At 53.3% G+C, this 22453-nt stretch overlaps 1 protein-coding gene across 1 annotated transcript in view; it reads left to right on the top strand.

Annotated features, from left to right (window-relative positions):
* The window catches only part of IFT43 (intraflagellar transport 43), a 69465-nt gene that overhangs the window by 3829 nt on the left and 43183 nt on the right, over positions 1-22453 (top strand). Inside the window, exon 3 of the mRNA XM_029597435.1 lies at positions 10255-10319. Within this exon, the coding sequence (XP_029453295.1) occupies positions 10255-10319 (65 nt within the window). The remainder of the gene's footprint in view (positions 1-10254; positions 10320-22453) is intronic.

Below are 22453 nucleotides of genomic sequence, written 5' to 3'. Positions count from 1 at the left end.
AGGGCTTTCTTCTCTGTGTTGTTAGCTTTGGTCTTGGATCAAGTTGTACTTTAGTTTCAAAAAAAAAAAAAAGGGTTAATTGGTTAATTGGGGAGGCGTGGCTTCTCTGTTGTGCTGGCTCTCTGCCTCCCTTTTTCTTCGCTCTCAGCGCTGGTCTGTGTCTCTCCCGGGGTAAGTCGCTTTCCTGTTATTTTCTGGGCTGTACTTTTTCTTTTCAGCTAGGTTATCGCGACTGCCGGTGAGACCGGCCTCCTTCGCTTGCTCCCGCGGCCATTTTGCCGGCTCCTCGTGGGCAGCAGGGAGCAGGGAGAGCTATTTCGGCGGGCTGTGAGGCCAGGAAGCCCCCCCCGTGGCGCCGCTTGGGTTTCTTGTCTCGGCGGGTAGTGCGGGCCGTCCGGGCCCCCCCGCAGCGGCGCGCCATCTCGCGGCCCCCCCCCCCCCCCACCCCCCCCGAGGCTGCCGGGTGGTTTGTCACCGTCAGGGCTGTCTTTCTGCGCGCCTGCCATGCCGCGGCCGTCGCGTTGCTCGGCCTGCGGCAAGCCAGGATCGCGCATTTCTAGGGAGGGCATCTGTGCTAGGTGCCTCCCAGGGGGGGAAGGCACGTCCGGGCCCCGTACTTATTTTTCAGCATTCGCAGCCTTGCCCGGGCGGGGTGGGCCGGCCCCTCCCCCATTCCTGGCGGGAACGGCGGCCATTTTGCACGCGCTGCGCCCCGAAGGGGATCAGACGGTGCTGGAGGATGGGGAGGCCTCGGAGGGACCTCCCCCGATCTTATTACCGGAGGCAGCTACGGAGGTGGACTCACAGGGACAGGGTCCCCCGGGGCCCCCACCCGCAGAGGTCACCCCGAGTAGGCCGGGGTTTTCTCCAGAGTTTATTCGGCTGATGCATACAGCGTACTTGCAGGAATTGGCGGCTCCCGCAGGGCCTCCACCACCCAAGCTACCGCGGCCTGCGGCCCTCTCTCCGGTCCCTCCCCCGCCGGTGGGCGTAGGGGCCCCGCAGCTCCCCGCCCACGTCCGGCTCCCCGTGGGTTCGGGGGGGACTGGGTCGGACCCGGTTTCCCCAGGATCGGACCCTGCCGCTACGGGACAAGGGGATTCTACGTCAGAGGGAGAGGATCCACGCACGCTGCGCCTTTTCCAGCGGGATGAGCTGGATGACTTAATCCCGCAGATCATTCAGGGGTTGGACCTCGATCCCCCGCCGGACCCGCCAGCTCCCGTCGCGCCGGCTGTAGTCACGTCTTCGAAGAAGGGAGATCCGGTACTGGCAGCGCTTCGTCCGCGGGCGCGGGCATTTCCCATTCACGAGTCGTTTCTGCAACTCCTCACCAGGGAATGGGATTCCCCGGAGGCTGCTCTAAAGGGCAGCCGCGCCATGGAGAGGCTGTACCCGCTGCCGGAAGATTTTCTGGATCTCATCAAGGTACCCAGGGTGGACTCCGCGGTGACGGCGGTCACGAAGAGGACCACCATTCCGGTGACGGGTGGAGCGGCGTTAAGGGACACGCAGGATCGCAAGTTGGAAGTCTTCCTCAAGCGGGTCTTCGAGGTCTCCGCAGTGGGGCTGCGGGCGGCGATGTGCAGCTCGCTTGCCCAGCGGGCTAGTCTTCTCTGGGTGCAGCTACTGCTCACTTCTCAGGTGCTGCCACCCGAGGAGGCCGCTCAAGCGGATAGGCTGGAAGCCGCGGTGGCATACGGGGCTGACGCCTCCTATGATCTCTTCAGGGTCCTCGCCCGCTCCATGGCCTCTGTGGTGGCGGCGCGTCGGCTCCTATGGCTACGCAACTGGGCGGCGGACACGTCCTCCAAGTCGAGCCTGGGTTCCCTGCCATTCAGGGGTACCGTTTCATTTTATTATCATATCTTTCCAGGCACTACTGTGTCTTATTTATTCCCTTGATCACTTATTTTACCGTCTCTTATTTATGTACCATCACATGTATCCACATAGGCTTATTTATTCACTCTACTATACTATTTCATTAATTGGAAGAAATGTATATATTGCATTGTTCAATTTTTCCCCCTATTCCAGCTCCAAGTTAATTTTCCCTGTTTTATTGTAACTTTCTCACACACGGTATTGATACACTGTATTTAAAGTTTCACTGTTTATTGGGAATATACGTTACGCTATGCTTTACACACATTGTTAATTGTAAACCGGGTTGATGTGATATCTGTCAGGAAACTCGGTATAACAAAAATAATAAATAAATAAATAAATAAATAAGTTCCTATTTGGGGAGGATCTGGACCAGATCATCAAGTCGCTGGGGGAAAACGCGGTCCATCGCCTGCCAGAAGACAGATATCGCTCCACCAGGGCTTTCTCGTCCTCCCGGACCTGAGCCAGGGCGCAAAGACGCTACAGGAGTTACAGACCGGCGACAGCCCGACCCCCCTCCCTCCAGGTCTCAGCCCTGGTCGCGCTCCTTTCGCAAGTCCAAGTCCTCGCAATGATGTTCAGCTCGCCCACTCCGCCGTCCCCAAGATTGGGGGGCGGCTAGCGTTCTTCTACGAGGAGTGGGCGCGGATCACCTCGGATCAGTGGGTCTTGGACACCATAGGACGCGGCTACGAGTTGGAGTTTGTCCGCGCTCCCAAGGGACGGTTCATTTTCTCCCCTTGCGGCTCGGCCACCAAGCGAAGGGCGGTCCAGCTGACACTGGACAGACTGTGGGAGATAGGCGCCATTGTGTCCGTGCCCTCCGGAGAGGTGGGCTTGGGTCACTATTCCATCTACTTCGTCGTACCGAAGAAAGACGGTTCCTTCCGCCCCATACTGGACTTGAAGGAAGTCAACAAATCTCTCCGAGTGACCAGGTTCCGCATGGAAACGCTGCGTTCAGTGATCGCGGCGGTGCATCGAGGGGAGTTCCTGGCCTCCTTGGACCTGACGGAGGCCTATCTGCACATCCCCATCCGGCGGGAGCATCATCGACTTCTACGTTTCAAGATCCTGGACCAGCATTTCCAGTTTGTGGCGCTTCCATTCGGATTGGCAACGGCCCCGCGCACCTTCACCAAGATAATGGTTGTCGTGGCGGCTGCCCTTCGGAAGGAGGGTATTCTAGTCCACCCCTATCTGGACGATTGGCTCATCAGAGCGAAGTCTTTTCGGCATGGACAGGCTGCTGTGGCCAGGGTGATAGAGTTTCTGCAGTCCCTGGGATGGGTGGTCAACTTCTCCAAGAGTTCCCTCGTGCCCTCGCAGCGCTTGGACTTCTTGGGGGCGACCTTCGACACCCGTCTGGGAGCGGTCTTCCTACGCCAGGACAAGGCGCAAGCCCTGCGGGAGCACATACAGCGGTTTTCTGCATTACCAGCTCCCACCTCCTGGGACTATCTGCAGCTCCTGGGGGTCATGGGTTCCACCATCGACATGGTCCCTTGGGCTTTTGCGCGCCTCCGACCTCTGCAACGAGCGCTCCTCTCCCGTTGGAAACCTCTTTCGCAGGACTACCAGGTGATCCTTCCACTGCCCCAGGTTGCCAGGAGCAGTCTGGCCTGGTGGATGGTCCCGGAGCACCTGGCTCGCGGCGTCTCCCTCGATCTGCCAAATTGGGTAGTGGTAACCACCGACGCCAGTCTCACAGGCTGGGGAGCAGTCTGCGACCGCAGCGCCACACAAGGGACGTGGTCCGCGGAGGAGGCGAAGTGGTCCATCAATCGTCTGGAGACCAGAGCGGTCAGGCTGGCGCTCCTCCACTTCCTTCCACTCCTTCGGAATCGGGAAGTCAGAATCTTATCGGACAACGCGACGACGGTGGCCTACATCAATCGACAGGGCGGCACTCGAAGCCCGCAGGTCGCGATCGAGGCCGCGATGCTGATGCAGTGGGCGGAAAGGCACCTGGCCCATCTGGCGGCCTCGCACATCGCGGGCGTGGACAACGTCCAGGCGGATTTCCTCAGCCGTCAGCTGCTGGACCCCGGAGAGTGGTCCCTCTCCGACGAGGCCATGCAGTTGCTCGTACGGAGGTGGGGACCCCCCCACCTGGATCTCATGGCGACTGCACAAAATGCCAAGGCCCCCCGTTTCTTCAGCCGCCGGAGAGAGCGGGGGGCGGAGGGCGTCGATGCGCTCGCGCTCCCGTGGCCGGCCGATCTGCTCCTCTACGCGTTCCCCCCGTGGCCGCTGATGGGAAGACTACTCCGCCGGATAGAGGCTCATCAGGGGACTGTAATCTTCGTCGCGCCAGAGTGGCCAAGACGTCCTTGGTTCGCGGACCTCCTCCTCCTGGTAATCGACGGTCCCATCCGGCTGGGCCATCTTCCCCGCCTCCTCCACCAGGGACCGGTATTTTTCGACCAGGCAGAACTCTTCTGTCTTGCGGCCTGGCTTTTGAGAGGCGCCGCCTCCGGCGACGGGGCTATCCGGAGGCGGTAGTGTCAACGCTGCTGCGTTCTCGGAAGGCTTCCACGTCAGTGGCCTATGTGCGGGTCTGGAAGGTGTTCGAGCAGTGGTGTACCGGCCTGAACACAAGACCCACGGAGGCGTCGGTTCCCCAGATCCTCCAGTTCCTACAAGCGGGAGTGGACAAGGGGCTCGCTTACAACTCCCTCCGGGTTCAAGTGGCCGCCCTTGGCTCCCTTCTGCGTGACGGAGGTTCTCTGTTACAACATCCAGACATCGTCCTTTTTCTCAAGGGGGTCAAACATTTGCGACCTCCATTGCGGGACCCTTGTCCCTCCTGGAGTCTCAATCTGGTACTACGTTCCATGTCGGGACCTCCATTTGAACCGCTGAGGAATGCGACGATCAAGGATATCACTCTCAAGACTGTGTTCCTGGTGGCCATCTGCTCGGCTCGGCGGATTTCGGAACTCCAGGCTCTGTCGTGTAGAGAGCCCTATCTTCGATTCTCCGATTCGGGAGTGTCTCTTTGTACTGTACCCTCCTTCCTTCCGAAGGTGGTTTCTGCGTTCCATGTGAATCAGACGGTGGAACTGCCATCTTTCCCTTCATCTGAGCCGAGGTCTCTACGTCTACTTGATGTCAAGCGCACTCTGCGCATCTACCTGGAGGCTACGAATGATTTTCGGACTTCGGATCATCTCTTCGTCCTTTGGTCCGGGCCCCGGAAGGGTTCTCAGGCCTCGAAGACGACCATCGCCAGATGGCTGAAGGCCGGTATTGCTGCTTCCTACATTGGGGTGGGGCGGTCCCCGCCATCTGGCATTGTAGCGCATTCCACCCGGTCGCAGGCAGCCTCCTGGGCGGAGACCTGCTCGGTCTCTTCGCAGGAAATCTGTAGAGCGGCCACCTGGAAATCGTTGCACACGTTCTCAAGACACTATCGCCTACACCTCGCCTCGTCCGTCCATGGACATTTTGGCGAACAGGTTCTACGAGCGGGCCTCGCAGGACCCCACCCGGTCTAGGGAAGCTTGGGTACATCCCACGGTCTGGACTGATCCAGGTACGTACAGGGAAAAGAAAATTATTACTCACCTGCTAATTTTCGTTCCTGTAGTACCATGGATCAGTCCAGACGCCCACCGCACTTGGGTCTTCATCCTGCTCGGCTGTCTTTGGTGGCTGATTCGCCTCAGCTGTTATATGGTAGTGGTTTTTCTACTGTTTTTCTCTCACGTGTTCCCTGGTTTCACTGTTTTGTGCTTGTTTTCTTAGGGGTCAACACGCGAGGGGACCTCCCATCCGTTGGTGGGACGGGGCAGTTTCTCTAGTTACATTTTCAGCGGCTTATTGTTGCCGTCTTGTTTAAACTTGATCCAATTCAGGGGTTTCTGGTTCCTCGGGCTTTGATATTCTCGATACTGAACTCCTGCAGAGGGGGTAGTAGTACTTATGGTGACGCCCCCTCGAAGCTTTGGGCTGACTCCATCTGCTGGAATGGGGACATAACCCACGGTCTGGACTGATCCATGGTACTACAGGAACGAAAATTAGCAGGTGAGTAATAATTTTCTTGTACGTACCAGGATCAGTCCAGGACACCTGGGTTGTGACTCCGCACCAGTAGATGGAGACAGACTAAAACTTGTGGGCGGAGCCATATATGCCCCTGCGCCAGTCACAGCCCCTCAGTCTTATTCTGTCTCCAGTAGATGGTGCAGGTGCGGTCACAGCTCCTGCCTGCCCTGGTTCTGGTACTCTGTCAGGGTTGGTTCTATGTTTCTTGGTTTTAGGCCAGTTTAGGCTATAGTTAGTTTGGTTTTTTCTGCAGTTTTAACTTTTTGAATTTTAAATTGTCACTGTCGTTCCGTCCGCCCTGCCTCCCAGGGGGGTTGTGAGGTCCTGAGGGGACTACCCCCCCTGGTTGAGGCCGCTGCTAGGGTCGAGGACCCGGCTTTACCAGTAGCAGCGTCAGGGGTGACACCGGGGAGCCCGGTTCACTCACCCCTGCTGGATTAGGGCTCCAGGACCGTGGACAGTGAGTGGTGTTTTTGTAAAAAAAAAAAAAAAAAGTTTTGCGTTGGCTTTTGTTTCCGGCTCTCTCTTCCTTCGCGTCGCCGCTCCGTGTTGGCTCCGGGGGGGCGCCGCTGGCAGGGGGGAGTTCGTTTCGCTTAAGTTTATTTTGGTTACTCGCGTTGCTTTCCGTTTTCGCCGCGTTTTGCGTCAGCATGCCTCCTGGCTCGTTCTGTTGGGCCTGCGGCTCGGTCATTTACTCCCGGGGGGCTTACCAGGTCCTGAGGGGACCATTTTCCCCTGGTAGAGCACTGACTGGGCTAGGGGTCGAGGATCCTGTGGTACTTTACAGCCCAGCCGGGGTGTTGCCGAGGAGCCCGGCTCCCTCACCCCGGCCAGACCGCTGGACCGTGGCGAGGGACAGCTGCAGGTAATTAAAAAAAAAAAAAAAAAAAAATTTGAAAACCGGAGCGGTTTCTCGTTTCAGCGCGAGCGCAGGGGTTTACCTCTATACCGGTCAGGTCGGCGTTTCGTTTCCTCCCTCTCCCTTTCTCCCGCTTAATTTTTGTTTTTCTGTCACACTGCCGAGCAGGCTGCTTAGGTCGGCCTGCTCGACTTGCGGCTCCAGCGCCGCGCGCCTCTCTCGGGCTCAGCTGTCTTCAGGCTGCGGCACGGGGGGCACAGGGTCGTCGGCCTCGCTTCGGGGGGGGTGTTTGTTTGGCGGCAGCCTCTCATTTTTGCGGTCGGAGTCCGTCCGGCGGCTTTCCCCAAGCTGTTGCCGTCTGCCGCGGGAACAGATTAAAAAATAAATAAATAAATAAATAAAAAAATAAGTCGATCTCTCGAGCGAAATGCGCGGGAAAATCGGCCATCTTTGTGCCGGCTTCAAGCGCGACTCCAAGCGCGGCAGGCCCCGAGGATTCTCCTTCCCCCCCCAACGGCCGGCTCCGCGGTCTGTTCGCCATCGGAGGCGGTGGGGGGGAGGGCTGGGGGAGCCATGGCGAACTCTGCAGGACTCTTTGCCCCTGATTTATTTTGGCCAGGCATAGGGTTTTTTAAGGCCCGTAAAGCCCACAAGCGACCTGATGGCCAGGCGGAGGGGGGGGCCTGCGAGGCCACTCACGGCCCAGACACGCCCCCGGCCACGGAACACAGCGGGGCGATTCATAGCCACGCGCCCGGTACGGGCCATACCGCCTAGAAGGGGCACGGACCCTACCTCGGAGTCGTCGGATCCAGAAATTTTCAAGGTGCCTTTCCCTCCTCCGAGGGGAACTGAGGGAGATGGCGCGCCACCGCAGGGGGCGGCAAGGCAGAAACAGGCTTCGGAAGGGGATGGCTCGGGATTGATTCGCCCCTTCATAAGGAAGGGGCTGACCCATGTTTCCCGCCACCCTGGAGGAGTTGGGAATCGCCACGCCGCCTGAGCGGTCTCGGCTGGGCTCCATTCCTTTTCACCTCTCTGTGTCAGCTCTGCTCTATCGAGAGGGGGATGCTCCGGTTTTGCACCTGGAGGTCGCGAAAGCTATGGGTACGCTCTCTCACTTGCCGGAGGACGACGGGTTTCCCTAGGGGTAAACCGGGTTTTTCAAGCGGCCCGAGGACAGATCCAGAACGCGGTCTTCGTTTTTCGGCCAGGTCCCGCTTTTGTGGTCCCAGGACGTCGCGTCCTCAAGGGTAGTCCGGTCAGTCATTTAGTCTTCCTCCTCCCGAACCCCGCTTTAGCGACAGCAGTCCTTTCGGGGGCAGCGGGGGAGCCCCGGCAGGCGCAGAGTCCGAAGCTTCGCCATGAAGGGTGGTCGGTCTCTCTCTCTCTCTCACCGCAGCCCCGGCACGCCGTTCCCAACGTCGGGGCGCGGTTGGTATCGGTTTTTCGAGCGATGGGCCGGCGTAACGTCAGTCCAGTGGGTCCTCCATGTGAACAGACGCGATTACCTCTTCCGTCCCGGTCTCCCTCGCGGCGGGGGAACCGTTAATCCATTCACTTCATCGTCCCCAAGGAAGGCGGCACGTCCAGTCCAATGCTGGATCTCAAGAGTATAAACCGATGCTTTCGCGTTCCTCCCTTCAACATGGAGACGGTTCGGTCGGTGATTGCCGTGGTACGGCCAGGCGACTTTTTGGCCCCCCTAGCTCCCATGGAGGCGTATCTTCACGTAGGCATTCAGCCATCGTTCCAGCGCTTCCTCAGGTCTGCGTTCTAGGACGGCAATATCGGTTTCGAGCGCTCCCGGTTGGTCTCGCGCCGGCCTCCCCGGACATTCACGAAGGTGATGGTCGTGTGGCGGCGCGGCGGCGCCGGGAAGGTCTCCTGGTCCTTCCTTACCTGGACGAAATCCGAGGATCACTGTCGGGTGCCAGTGGTCAGGGTCCTACAACTGTTGCAGTCCCCTGAATGGGTGGTCAACTACAACAAGTGTCTTCTGACACCCACGCGGACCTTGGATTATCTGGGAGTTGTTTTCGACACGCAGCAGGGCACGGTGTTCCTGTCGCACGAGCAGATATGCAACCTGCGAGCTCCAGTACGGTGCTTATTGTCTCTCCGCCGACCGCGGGTCTGCGATTACCTTACGGTCCTAGGTTCCATGGCTTCAACGCTGGCGCTGGTTCCCTGGGCATTCGTTTATCTGCGACCATTTCAGTCGTCCTTACTATCCCGCAGGAAGCCGGTTTCTGACGAGTTCCACTTACCGCTTCTACTAGGGGGACACGCGAGCCCAGCCTACTCTGGGGGCTGGATTCCAGTCATCTGTCCTCTGGAGTGTCTCTTCGGGGGCCCAATTGAACGGTGGAGACCACGGATGCCAGCCTCTCCGGTTGTGGAGCGGTCTGCCTAGGGAGCTCGGTCCAAGGCCTATGGTCAGTGTCGCCAGCCCAGTGGTCTATCAACAGACTAGAGACCGGAGCGGTCCGTCTGGCTCTGCAAGCCTTCCTACCGGTAGTGCGGGAAAAGAGTAAGATAAGCAGAGGGATATCGGACAACGTGGCCACCGTGGCCTACATCAATCGCCGAGGCGGGACAAGGAGCCCACCGGTGCCGAAGGAGGCTCAGCGCTTCATGGTCTGGTCAGGGCTACATTTCAGCAACATAGCAGCCTCTCACATTGCAGGAGTCGACAACGCTCAGGGGGAGTTTCTCAGCCGGCGTCGCCTGGACCCCGGAGAGGGGGAGCTGGCGGACGAAGCATTTCTTCTCATTTGCGAAACGTGGGGAGTGCCCCACATGGATCTGATGGCCACGTGGCACAACGCGAAGGCGCCGCGATTCTTCAGTCGACGTCGAGAACGGGGGGCAGAAGGCGTCGATGTGTTGGTGCTTTCTGGCCGACGAATGTTCTGCTGTACATTACGTATGACATTACGTATGACTGAGGGGCTGTGACTGGCGCAGGGGCATATATGGCTCCGCCCACAAGTTTTAGTCTGTCTCCATCTACTGGTGCGGAGTCACAACCCAGGTGTCCTGGACTGATCCTTGGTACTACAGGAACGAAAATTATCAGGTAAGAAACTGATTTTCCTTTATTTAAGAAGGCTTTACCAGCTTTTTTGTTAGCAAATTCTTCAATTAGAAATTTTGCCCGACAAAAGTAGGCCCCTTGAACATGCTGGCACCCCCTCTCTCCTGGAGTGGCCACACTACCCCTTTCCAATCTCTCTGCCACCTCACCAGCTCCCCACCCAGTCCCCTCAGGCCTCCCCAGCTTCAGCTTTCCCCACTCTTACCTCACTTGCTGTCTTGCCTGCGCTGGGATGCACAAAATCAGCAGGATAGCATTTCCCATGGCAGGCAGCCTTTCCTTTTGGTTTTGTTCCGTCTATAAATAAGTTATAACATTAATGTGTGATTTTTATTCATTTTTCATTTAGGGTCTTCCACCCAAACCGGCACGTCGTCAGGGAGGTTGGGCAGATGACAGTGCGGGATTCACAAAGTGAGTACCAGCCATCTCCTGAAGGACCCAGTCTGTTCTCAGCAGCCTGGAACTCCTCTACAACACACTGCAGGCACTGTTCTCATACACACCATGCACAACAAACCCGGGAATGAAATCAAATCTCTACTTGTACACGTCCAAGGCAAATTACAAACAAAGATCAGTCACAACTAGACAAAGGTAGAAGATCTAAATTACAGAAACATAGTAAAACTGCCCGCTACAGGCACTGTGCTCGCAAGCACCATGCACAGAAACCCCCAAAACAGCGCCCATAGTAGCCAGTTTGCTCACAAAACCATACACAGCAAACACAGAGACAGTTCAATCTGCTCGCAAACCCAGAAACACAACAGGCACTCTGCTCACAGAACATATACAGCAAACCTAGAACCCTAGACACTGTGGTCACAAACACCATGCACAGCAAACACAGAAACACTACAGGCACTCTGCTCACAGAGCGTGTACAGCAAACCTAGAACCCTAGACACTGTGGTCACAAACACCATGCACAGCAAACACAGAAACACTACAGGCACTCTGCTCACAGAGCGTGTACAGCAAACCTAGAACCCTAGACACTGTGGTCACAAACACCATGCACAGCAAACACAGAAACACTACAGGCACTCTGCTCACAGAGCGTGTACAGCAAACCTAGAACTCTAGGCACTGTGGTCACAAACACCATGCACAGCAAACACAGAAACACTACAGGCACTCTGTTCACAGAGCGTGTACAGCAAACCTAGAACTCTAGACACTGTGGTCACAAACACCATGCACAGCAAACACAGAAACACTACAGACACTCTGCTCACAGAGCGTGTACAGCAAACCTAGAACTCTAGGCACTGTGGTCACAAACACCATGCACAGCAAACACAGAAACACTACAGGCACTCTGCTCACAGAGCGTGTACAGCAAACCTAGAACCCTAGACACTGTGGTCACAAACACCATGCACAGCAAACACAGAAACACTACAGGCACTCTGCTCACAGAGCGTGTACAGCAAACCTAGAACTCTAGGCACTGTGGTCACAAACACCATGCACAGCAAACACAGAAACACTACAGGCACTCTGCTCACAGAGCGTGTACAGCAAACCTAGAACTCTAGGCACTGTGGTCACAAACACCATGCACAGCAAACACAGAAACACAACAGGCACTCTGCTCACAGAGCGTGTACAGCAAACCTAGAACTCTAGGCACTGTGGTCACAAACACCATGCACAGCAAACACAGAAACACTACAGGCACTCTGCTCACAGAGCGTGTACAGCAAACCTAGAACTCTAGACACTGTGGTCACAAACACCATGCACAGCAAAAACAGAAACACTACAGACACTCTGCTCACAGAGCGTGTACAGCAAACCTAGAACTCTAGGCACTGTGGTCACAAACACCATGCACAGCAAACACAGAAACACTACAGGCACTCTGCTCACAGAGCGTGTACAGCAAACCTAGAACCCTAGACACTGTGGTCACAAACACCATGCACAGCAAACACAGAAACACTACAGGCACTCTGCTCACAGAGCGTGTACAGCAAACCTAGAACTCTAGGCACTGTGGTCACAAACACCATGCACAGCAAACACAGAAACACTACAGGCACTCTGCTCACAGAGCGTGTACAGCAAACCTAGAACTCTAGGCACTGTGGTCACAAACACCATGCACAGCAAACACAGAAACACAACAGGCACTCTGCTCACAGAGCGTGTACAGCAAACCTAGAACTCTAGGCACTGTGGTCACAAACACCATGCACAGCAAACACAGAAACACTACAGGCACTCTGCTCACAGAGCGTGTACAGCAAACCTAGAACTCTAGACACTGTGGTCACAAACACCATGCACAGCAAACACAGAAACACTACAGACACTCTGCTCACAGAGCGTGTACAGCAAACCTAGAACTCTAGGCACTGTGGTCACAAACACCATGCACAGCAAACACAGAAACACAACAGGCACTCTGCTCACAGAGCGTGTACAGCAAACCTAGAACTCTAGGCACTGTGGTCACAAACACCATGCACAGCAAACACAGAAACACTACAGGCACTCTGCTCACAGAGCGTGTACAGCAAACCTAGAACTCTAGACACTGTGGTCACAAACACCATGCACAGCAAACACAGAAACACTACAGACACTCTGCTCACAGAGCGTGCACAGCAAACCTAGAACTCTAGGCACTGTGGTCACAAACACCATGCACAGCAAACACAGAAACACTACAGGCACTCTGCTCACAGAGCGTGTACAGCAAACCTAGAACCCTAGACACTGTGGTCACAAACACCATGCACAGCAAACACAGAAACACTACAGGCACTCTGCTCACAGAGCGTGTACAGCAAACCTAGAACTCTAGGCACTGTGGTCACAAACACCATGCACAGCAAACACAGAAACACTACAGGCACTCTGCTCACAGAGCGTGTACAGCAAGCCTAGAACTCTAGACACTGTGGTCACAAACACCATGCACAGCAAACACAGAAACACTACAGGCACTCTGCTCACAGAGCGTGTACAGCAAGCCTACAACTCTAGGCACTGTGGTCACAAACACCATGCACAGCAAACACAGAAACACTACAGGCACTCTGCTCACAGAGCGTGTACAGCAAACCTAGAACTCTAGGCACTGTGGTCACAAACACCATGCACAGCAAACACAGAAACACTACAGGCACTCTGCTCACAGAGCGTGTACAGCAAGCCTAGAACTCTAGACACTGTGGTCACAAACACCATGCACAGCAAACACAGAAACACTACAGGCACTCTGCTCACAGAGCGTGTACAGCAAGCCTACAACTCTAGGCACTGTGGTCACAAACACCATGCACAGCAAACACAGAAACACTACAGGCACTCTGCTCACAGAGCGTGTACAGCAAACCTAGAACTCTAGGCACTGTGGTCACAAACACCATGCACAGCAAACACAGAAACACTACAGGCACTCTGCTCACAGAGCGTGTACAGCAAACCTAGAACCCTAGACACTGTGGTCACAAACACCATGCACAGCAAACACAGAAACACAACAGGCACTCTGCTCACAGAACATGTACAGCAAACCTAGAACCCTAGACACTGTGGTCACAAACACCATGCACAGCAAACACAGAAACACAACAGGCACTCTGCTCACAGAGCGTGTACAGCAAACCTAGAACTCTAGGCACTGTGGTCACAAACACCATGCACAGCAAACACAGAAACACTACAGGCACTCTGCTCACAGAGCGTGTACAGCAAACCTAGAACTCTAGGCACTGTGGTCACAAACACCATGCACAGCAAACACAGAAACACTACAGGCACTCTGCTCACAGAGCGTGTACAGCAAACCTAGAACACTAGACACTGTGGTCACAAACACCATGCACAGCAAACACAGAAACACTACAGGCACTCTGCTCACAGAGCGTGTACAGCAAACCTAGAACTCTAGGCACTGTGGTCACAAACACCATGCACAGCAAACACAGAAACACTACAGGCACTCTGTTCACAGAGCGTGTACAGCAAACCTAGAACTCTAGACACTGTGGTCACAAACACCATGCACAGCAAAAACAGAAACACTACAGACACTCTGCTCACAGAGCGTGTACAGCAAACCTAGAACTCTAGGCACTGTGGTCACAAACACCATGCACAGCAAACACAGAAACACTACAGGCACTCTGCTCACAGAGCGTGTACAGCAAACCTAGAACCCTAGACACTGTGGTCACAAACACCATGCACAGCAAACACAGAAACACTACAGGCACTCTGCTCACAGAGCGTGTACAGCAAACCTAGAACTCTAGGCACTGTGGTCACAAACACCATGCACAGCAAACACAGAAACACTACAGGCACTCTGCTCACAGAGCGTGTACAGCAAACCTAGAACTCTAGGCACTGTGGTCACAAACACCATGCACAGCAAACACAGAAACACAACAGGCACTCTGCTCACAGAGCGTGTACAGCAAACCTAGAACTCTAGGCACTGTGGTCACAAACACCATGCACAGCAAACACAGAAACACTACAGGCACTCTGCTCACAGAGCGTGTACAGCAAACCTAGAACTCTAGACACTGTGGTCACAAACACCATGCACAGCAAACACAGAAACACTACAGACACTCTGCTCACAGAGCGTGTACAGCAAACCTAGAACTCTAGGCACTGTGGTCACAAACACCATGCACAGCAAACACAGAAACACAACAGGCACTCTGCTCACAGAGCGTGTACAGCAAACCTAGAACTCTAGGCACTGTGGTCACAAACACCATGCACAGCAAACACAGAAACACTACAGGCACTCTGCTCACAGAGCGTGTACAGCAAACCTAGAACTCTAGACACTGTGGTCACAAACACCATGCACAGCAAACACAGAAACACTACAGACACTCTGCTCACAGAGCGTGTACAGCAAACCTAGAACTCTAGGCACTGTGGTCACAAACACCATGCACAGCAAACACAGAAACACTACAGGCACTCTGCTCACAGAGCGTGTACAGCAAACCTAGAACCCTAGACACTGTGGTCACAAACACCATGCACAGCAAACACAGAAACACTACAGGCACTCTGCTCACAGAGCGTGTACAGCAAACCTAGAACTCTAGGCACTGTGGTCACAAACACCATGCACAGCAAACACAGAAACACTACAGGCACTCTGCTCACAGAGCGTGTACAGCAAGCCTAGAACTCTAGGCACTGTGGTCACAAACACCATGCACAGCAAACACAGAAACACTACAGGCACTCTGCTCACAGAGCGTGTACAGCAAGCCTAGAACTCTAGGCACTGTGGTCACAAACACCATGCACAGCAAACACAGAAACACTACAGGCACTCTGCTCACAGAGCGTGTACAGCAAACCTAGAACTCTAGGCACTGTGGTCACAAACACCATGCACAGCAAACACAGAAACACTACAGGCACTCTGCTCACAGAGCGTGTACAGCAAGCCTAGAACTCTAGGCACTGTGGTCACAAACACCATGCACAGCAAACACAGAAACACTACAGGCACTCTGCTCACAGAGCGTGTACAGCAAACCTAGAACCCTAGACACTGTGGTCACAAACACCATGCACAGCAAACACAGAAACACTACAGGCACTCTGCTCACAGAACATGTACAGCAAACCTAGAACCCTAGACACTGTGGTCACAAACACCATGCACAGCAAACACAGAAACACAACAGGCACTCTGCTCACAGAGCGTGTACAGCAAACCTAGAACTCTAGGCACTGTGGTCACAAACACCATGCACAGCAAACACAGAAACAGTACAGGCACTCTGTTCACAGAGCGTGTACAGGAAACCTAGAACTCTAGGCACTGTGGTCACAAACACCATGCACAGCAAACACAGAAACACTACAGGCACTCTGCTCACAGAGCGTGTACAGCAAACCTAGAACTCTAGTCACTGTGGTCACAAACACCATGCACAGCAAACACAGAAACACTTCAGGCACTCTGCTCACAGAGCGTGTACAGCAAGCCTAGAACTCTAGGCACTGTGGTCACAAACACCATGCACAGCAAACTCAGAAACACTACAGGCACTCTGCTCACAGAGCGTGTACAGCAAGCCTAGAATTCTAGGCACTGTGGTCACAAACACCATGCACAGCAAACACAGAAACACTACAGACACTCTGCTCACAGAGCGTGTACAGCAAACCTAGAACTCTAGGCACTGTGGTCACAAACACCATGCACAGCAAACACAGAAACACTACAGGCACTCTGCTCACAGAGCGTGTACAGCAAACCTAGAACCCTAGACACTGTGGTCACAAACACCATGCACAGCAAACACAGAAACACTACAGGCACTCTGCTCACAGAGCGTGTACAGCAAACCTAGAACTCTAGGCACTGTGGTCACAAACACCATGCACAGCAAACACAGAAACACTACAGGCACTCTGCTCACAGAGCGTGTACAGCAAACCTAGAACTCTAGGCACTGTGGTCACAAACACCATGCACAGCAAACACAGAAACACTACAGGCACTCTGCTCACAGAGCGTGTACAGCAAACCTAGAACTCTAGACACTGTGGTCACAAACACCATGCACAGCAAACACAGAAACACAACAGGCACTCTGCTCACAGAGCGTGTACAGCAAACCTAGAACTCTAGGCACTGTGGTCACAAACACCATGCACAGCAAACACAGAAACACTACAGGCACTCTGCTCACAGAGCGTGTACAGCAAACCTAGAACTCTAGACACTGTGGTCACAAACACCATGCACAGCAAACACAGAAACACTACAGGCACTCTGCTCACAGAGCGTGTACAGCAAACCTAGAACTCTAGGCACTGTGGTCACAAACACCATGCACAGCAAACTCAGAAACACAACAGGCACTCTGCTCACAGAGCGTGTACAGCAAACCTAGAACTCTAGGCACTGTGGTCACAAACACCATGCACAGCAAACACAGAAACACTACAGGCACTCTGCTCACAGAGCGTGTACAGCAAACCTAGAACTCTAGGCACTGTGGTCACAAACACCATGCACAGCAAACACAGAAACACTACAGACACTCTGCTCACAGAGCGTGTACAGCAAATCTAGAACTCTAGACACTGTGGTCACAAACACCATGCACAGCAAACTCAGAAACACTATAGACACTACTTCCAAACCCCATCCATCATAAACCTGGAAACCGTGCAGACTACAGGCACTACTTGCAAAGACCATGTATAGCATGAAGGGGAAGCGCACACAGGGCACGCCCCAGCATGTGGGGCAGAGCCCAGCAGGGGAGGGGAGGGTAGATGGATGAAGAAGGGGCTGTTTCTGCTGGTGTATTTGAGGCACTTAAGCTTCTTGGGAGTGAGCCATTTTGAAAAGGCAACCTATAAATGCTCTATCAAATTCAGTTGAAACTGAGACTAAAGCTTTAATCCAAATATCTGTGTGTAAGTGTCAAATAAACTTAATACATCACCTTTTATTTAGAAAAGGCAATTATAAAATATAAATACATGATTACATCAAATCAATAACATTTCTATAAAAATCATTTAAAAATGTGGACAGAAGAGACAAAACATGCAAAACGTTTCAGAGCTGTGATGCTGTCTCGCCTGGAGTTGGAGTGAGGGAACAGGCTGGGCTCGCACATGTCATCTCGGGGTGGGTGAGAGGTTGTAGGCAGCCCTCCAAGGGTCTGCATGTGTCCTCTTTTGTATGTTCAGGTGAGCGTTAGTAGTTTGGATTAAATTCATTGTTGTTGTGTAGGGCACAGGAAAGGTTGGGATACTGTAGCTGTTATGATGTCGCACATTGAGAGCGCTAAGCATCTGTGAGCCATCCTATCCTCCGTCACCCCTGCCTTTGCCTATCCCTCTTTCCTTCCATGGTCTCAGTGTCGCTCTCTTTCCCCTGCCCCTGGCTTGTTTGCTGGGTGGAATAGTCTTGTAGACTGGAGACCCTGCCATCTGCACTTCCTGCTAACAGCAAGGAGCAGGGGATGAGGAGGTGGGAGCTTACAGGAGAAAGGGTGGCAAGGAGATGTGATTCAGCAGGCACTGCAGGGGGAGACCTTCAGGACTATGCTTTCAATGTCAACCATCGCTCTCCCTCCCCACCATTAATTGTAGCCCCAGATCTCCCACACTGTCCATCCATCACTCCTAATTGACACTAAATGGTCTGTCAGCGAGCTGATGAAGAGCTGCAGTGGCGTTGTCACAATATATTGTACTTTCTATCATCTCCTCATGATAATTTTATCTTGTCCATCTTGCTCTAGTGACATACATCTGCCAGGCCCCTCAAACCTAATTCTGGGCCATGCACATGCAGCGCAAGTCAAGGGCAGGCGAGCCAACGAGATCAAAGAGTCTCTGCCCCTGACTTATTGTAAGGTAGAGCACACAGCAGAGTTCATATGATGTGGCTGAGGGTGGCGCGCGTGCGGCTCTGCACGCACAGCGGACCCTCCCAGCCTCGGTGCTTCCGTCAGGCGCACGTTTCACTACAAGTTACACTGACGTGGCTGAGGGTGGCGCACGTGCGGCTCTGCACGCACAGCGGACCCTCCCAGCCTCTGTGCTTCCGTCAGGCGCACGTTTCACTACAAGTTACACTGACGTGGCTGAGGGTGGCGCGCGTGCGGCTCTGCACGCACAGCGGACCCTCCCAGCCTCGGTGCTTCCGTCAGGCGCACGTTTCACTACAAGTTACACTGACGTGGCTGAGGGTGGCGCGCGTGCGGCTCTGCACGCACAGCGGACCCTCCCAGCCTCGGTGCTTCCGTCGGGCGCACGTTTCACTACAAGTTACACTGACGAGGCTGAGGGTGGCGCGCGTGCGGCTCTGCACGCACAGCGGACCCTCCCAGCCTCGGTGCTTCCGTCAGGCGCACGTTTCACTACAAGTTACACTGACGTGGCTGAGGGTGGCGCCCGTGCGGCTCTGCACGCACAGCGGACCCTCCCAGCCTCGGTGCTTCCGTCGGGCGCACGTTTCACTACAAGTTACACTGACGTGGCTGAGGGTGGCGCGCGTGCGGCTCTGCACGCACAGCGGACCCTCCCAGCCTCGGTGCTTCCGTCGGGCGCACGTTTCACTACAAGTTACACTGACGTGGCTGAGGGTGGCGCGCGTGCGGCTCTGCACGCACAGCGGACCCTCCCAGCCTCGGTGCTTCCGTCGGGCGCACGTTTCACTACAAGTTACACTGACGTGGCTGAGGGTGGCGCGCGTGCGGCTCTGCACGCACAGCGGACCCTCCCAGCCTCGGTGCTTCCGTCGGGCGCACGTTTCACTACAAGTTACACTGACGTGGCTGAGGGTGGCGCACGTGCAGCTCTGCACGCACAGCGGACCCTCCCAGCCTCACTGCTTCCGTTAGGCGCACGTTTCACTACAAGTTACACTGACGTGGCTGAGGGTGGGGCACGTGCGGCTCTGCACGCACAGCGGACCCTCCCAGCCTCGGTGCTTCCGTTAGGCGCACGTTTCACTACAAGATACACTGACGTGGCTGAGGGTGGCGCACGTGCGGCTCTGCACGCACAGCGGACCCTCCCAGCTTCGGTGCTTCCGTCAGGCGCACGTTTCACTACAAGTTACACTGAGCTTAAGTCTTCAGGGGTTTCCAAACTGAGGACCTGATTTTAAAAAGTACTTACACGCTTGCAACTGGGTTTTACCCGTGTAAATGCAGTTTAAGCGCAGAAATCGCTTTTTAAAAATGCTACTATACTAGTTCTATTTACACATGGACTGTAACTCGTTAGGTATCACTTAAGAACTGCCATATACAGTCTGCTGTCAGTAATGATCTCTTCCACCCAGGTCGTGTTTATTTCACAATCCAGGTGTCTCTGGGCACCGCTGGCCCCTCTCCCCAGCTCTCTCTTCACCTCTTCATGTTGTGTTCATCCTCTCCATGTGTGGGGATGCTGATTTCTCATGATATTTTGGGTGTTTGGCCCACCTTTCCAAATCGTTCTCTGAGTGAGTTACAGTGTTGTTAGGGCTAAATTTGAAAGACTTTTATGTGTGTGAAAGGCTTTTATAAAATAGCTTGGGCCCAGTGGCGCGAGGTTTTCCGGCAGGACTGTTTTGGTTTCAGATGTGTGGTGTAAGTTCACCTTGGGAGAGTAGGCATTACTCTGCGTGAGTTTCTGCGCACGCCTGCTGACTTCCCTGGGCAGTTTGTAACATTCCCTCCTCTGTGTTCGGATACAATTAGTCCCTGCCCCACAGAACTTATAATCTAAGTGGCAATCTGAGGCAGTGCGAGCTGAAGTGATTTGCCCCAGGTGGCAAGGAGCATCAGTGGAAGAAGCTGAATCTGCACCCTGGTTTCTCTGGGTCTCGGCCCTCTCCCCGACCACTAGCCCACTCCTCCTCCTCTCCTGAGGTGTCTCTTCACTTGTCCATGTTTCAGTGTATACTCTGGGAGTCTCGTCACCTGCTCATGCTTTGTTCTGTTTTGTCCAGTTAATCTGTAAGACTCGCCCTAAGCCTCTTACAACAGTTTAAAGACACGTTTCATTGCTTCATTATTTTGAAGGAATTAATAAAGATGAACCGGTAGATGTAGTGTATTTGGATTTTCAGAAGATGTTTGACAAAGTTCCTCATGAGAGGCTTCTACGAAAACTAAAAAGTCATGGGATAGGAGGAGACGTCCTTTTGTGGATTGCAAACTGGTTAAAAGACAAGAAACAGAGTAGGATTAAATGGAAAGGGATACAACGAGTGAGATGATCAAATTATTCCAAGTTATTAAATCACAAGCAGATTGTGATAGATTGCTGGAGAACTTTGCGAAACTGGAAGATTGGACATCCAAATGGCAGATGAAATTTATGTGGACAAGTGCAAGGTGTTGCATATAGGGAAAAATAACCCACACTATAGTTACACATGTTAAGTTGCATATTATAAGTTACCACCCAGGAAAGAGATCTAGGTGTCATAGTGGATAACACATTGAAATCATCGGCTCAGTGTGCTGCGGCAGTCAAAAAAGCAAACAGAATGTTGGGAATTATTAGAAAGGGAATGGTGAATAAAACGGAAAATGTCATAATGCCTCTGTATCACTCCATGGTGAGACCGCACCTTGAATACTCTGTACAATTCTGGTCGCCACATCTCAAAAAAGATATAGTTGCGATGGAGAAGGTACAGAGAAGGGCGACCAAAATGATAAAGGGGATGGAACAGCTCCCCTATGAGGAAAGACTGAAGAGGTTAGGGCTTTTCAGCTTGGAGAAGAGACGGCTGAGGGGGGATATGATTGAGGTCTTTAAGATCATGAGAGGTCTTGAACGAGTAGATGGGACTCGGTTATTTACACTTTCAGATAATAGAAGGACTAGGGGGCACTCCATGAACTTAGCATGGGGCACATTTAAAACTAATTGGAGAAAGTTCTTTTTCACTCAACGCACAATAAAGCTCTGGAATTTGTTGCCAGAGGATGTGGTTAGTGCAGTTAGTGTAGCTGGGTTCAAACAAGGTTTGGATAAGTTCTTGGAGGAGAAGTCCATTAATGGCTATTAATCAAGTTTACTTAGGGAATATCCACTGCTATTAATTGCATCAGTAGCAAGGGATCTTCTTAGTGTTTGGGTACTTGCCAGGTTCTGTGGCCTGGTTTTGGCCTCTGTTAGAAACAGGATGCTGGGCTTGATGGACCCTTGGTCTGACCCAGCATGGCAGTTTCTTGTGTTCTTATGTAATGTTTTTATTTTGGTTGTATTTCTTTAGTGTGGGTGGTTTATCGTTTTCTTGGCCTTGGTTCAATGGACCCGAGAGACTTACTGGATAGTAAAACGTCTGTGTGTGTGTTGCGGTTTCTGTTTTGTGTCTCTCGCTCACCCTGGAATGGCTGGACATGGCTATTCCTAGGACCTTGCTGGGGGTGCGGAACATCTTACTTTTCAAGGTTTGGTGGCACAGGAGGGGAATAAAGTTGGCAGTTTTCTCAAGAGAAATGTGTGTGTTCCCCCTCTCCCCAATAGCTTGGGAACAACTCGACCCAGCTTGTACCAAACTTTACGTGCAGATGTAAAGGGCTCAGCGGAAGCTTCCAGTTTCAAAGCTGGTGAGGGATTCAGGGGCAAAAAACTGCATGGAGTCGCATTGACGTCATTGAGAATGTGTTTTTATTATAGAAACATAGAAATAACAGCAGAAAAGGACCAAATGGTCCACTCAGTCTGCCCAACAAGCTTATGTAGTGTCTGCTGCACTGAGCAGGTTACCCCCATGCTTATCAGTTTCCCAGACTGTCAAATTCAGGACACCCACAAGTTACCCCCATGTGCTCTTTTCTTTAATTCCATCCTCTCGCCTTTAGGGACCCACAGTGTTTATCCCATGCCCCTTTGAAATCTTTCTCCGCTTCCTCCGGAAGGGTATTCCAGGCATCCACCACCCTCTCTGTGAAGAAATATTTCCTGAGGTTGGTTCTGAGTCGTCCTCCCTGGAGTTTCATTTCATGGCCCCTAGTGCTACTAATTTCTTTCCAACGGAAAAAGTTTGACAATTATGCATCATTAAA

Source organism: Rhinatrema bivittatum, chromosome 4, assembly GCF_901001135.1.
Source record: "Rhinatrema bivittatum chromosome 4, aRhiBiv1.1, whole genome shotgun sequence".
Classification (NCBI taxonomy): domain Eukaryota; kingdom Metazoa; phylum Chordata; class Amphibia; order Gymnophiona; family Rhinatrematidae; genus Rhinatrema; species Rhinatrema bivittatum.
This window is presented reverse-complemented; position numbering and strand designations above follow the sequence as displayed.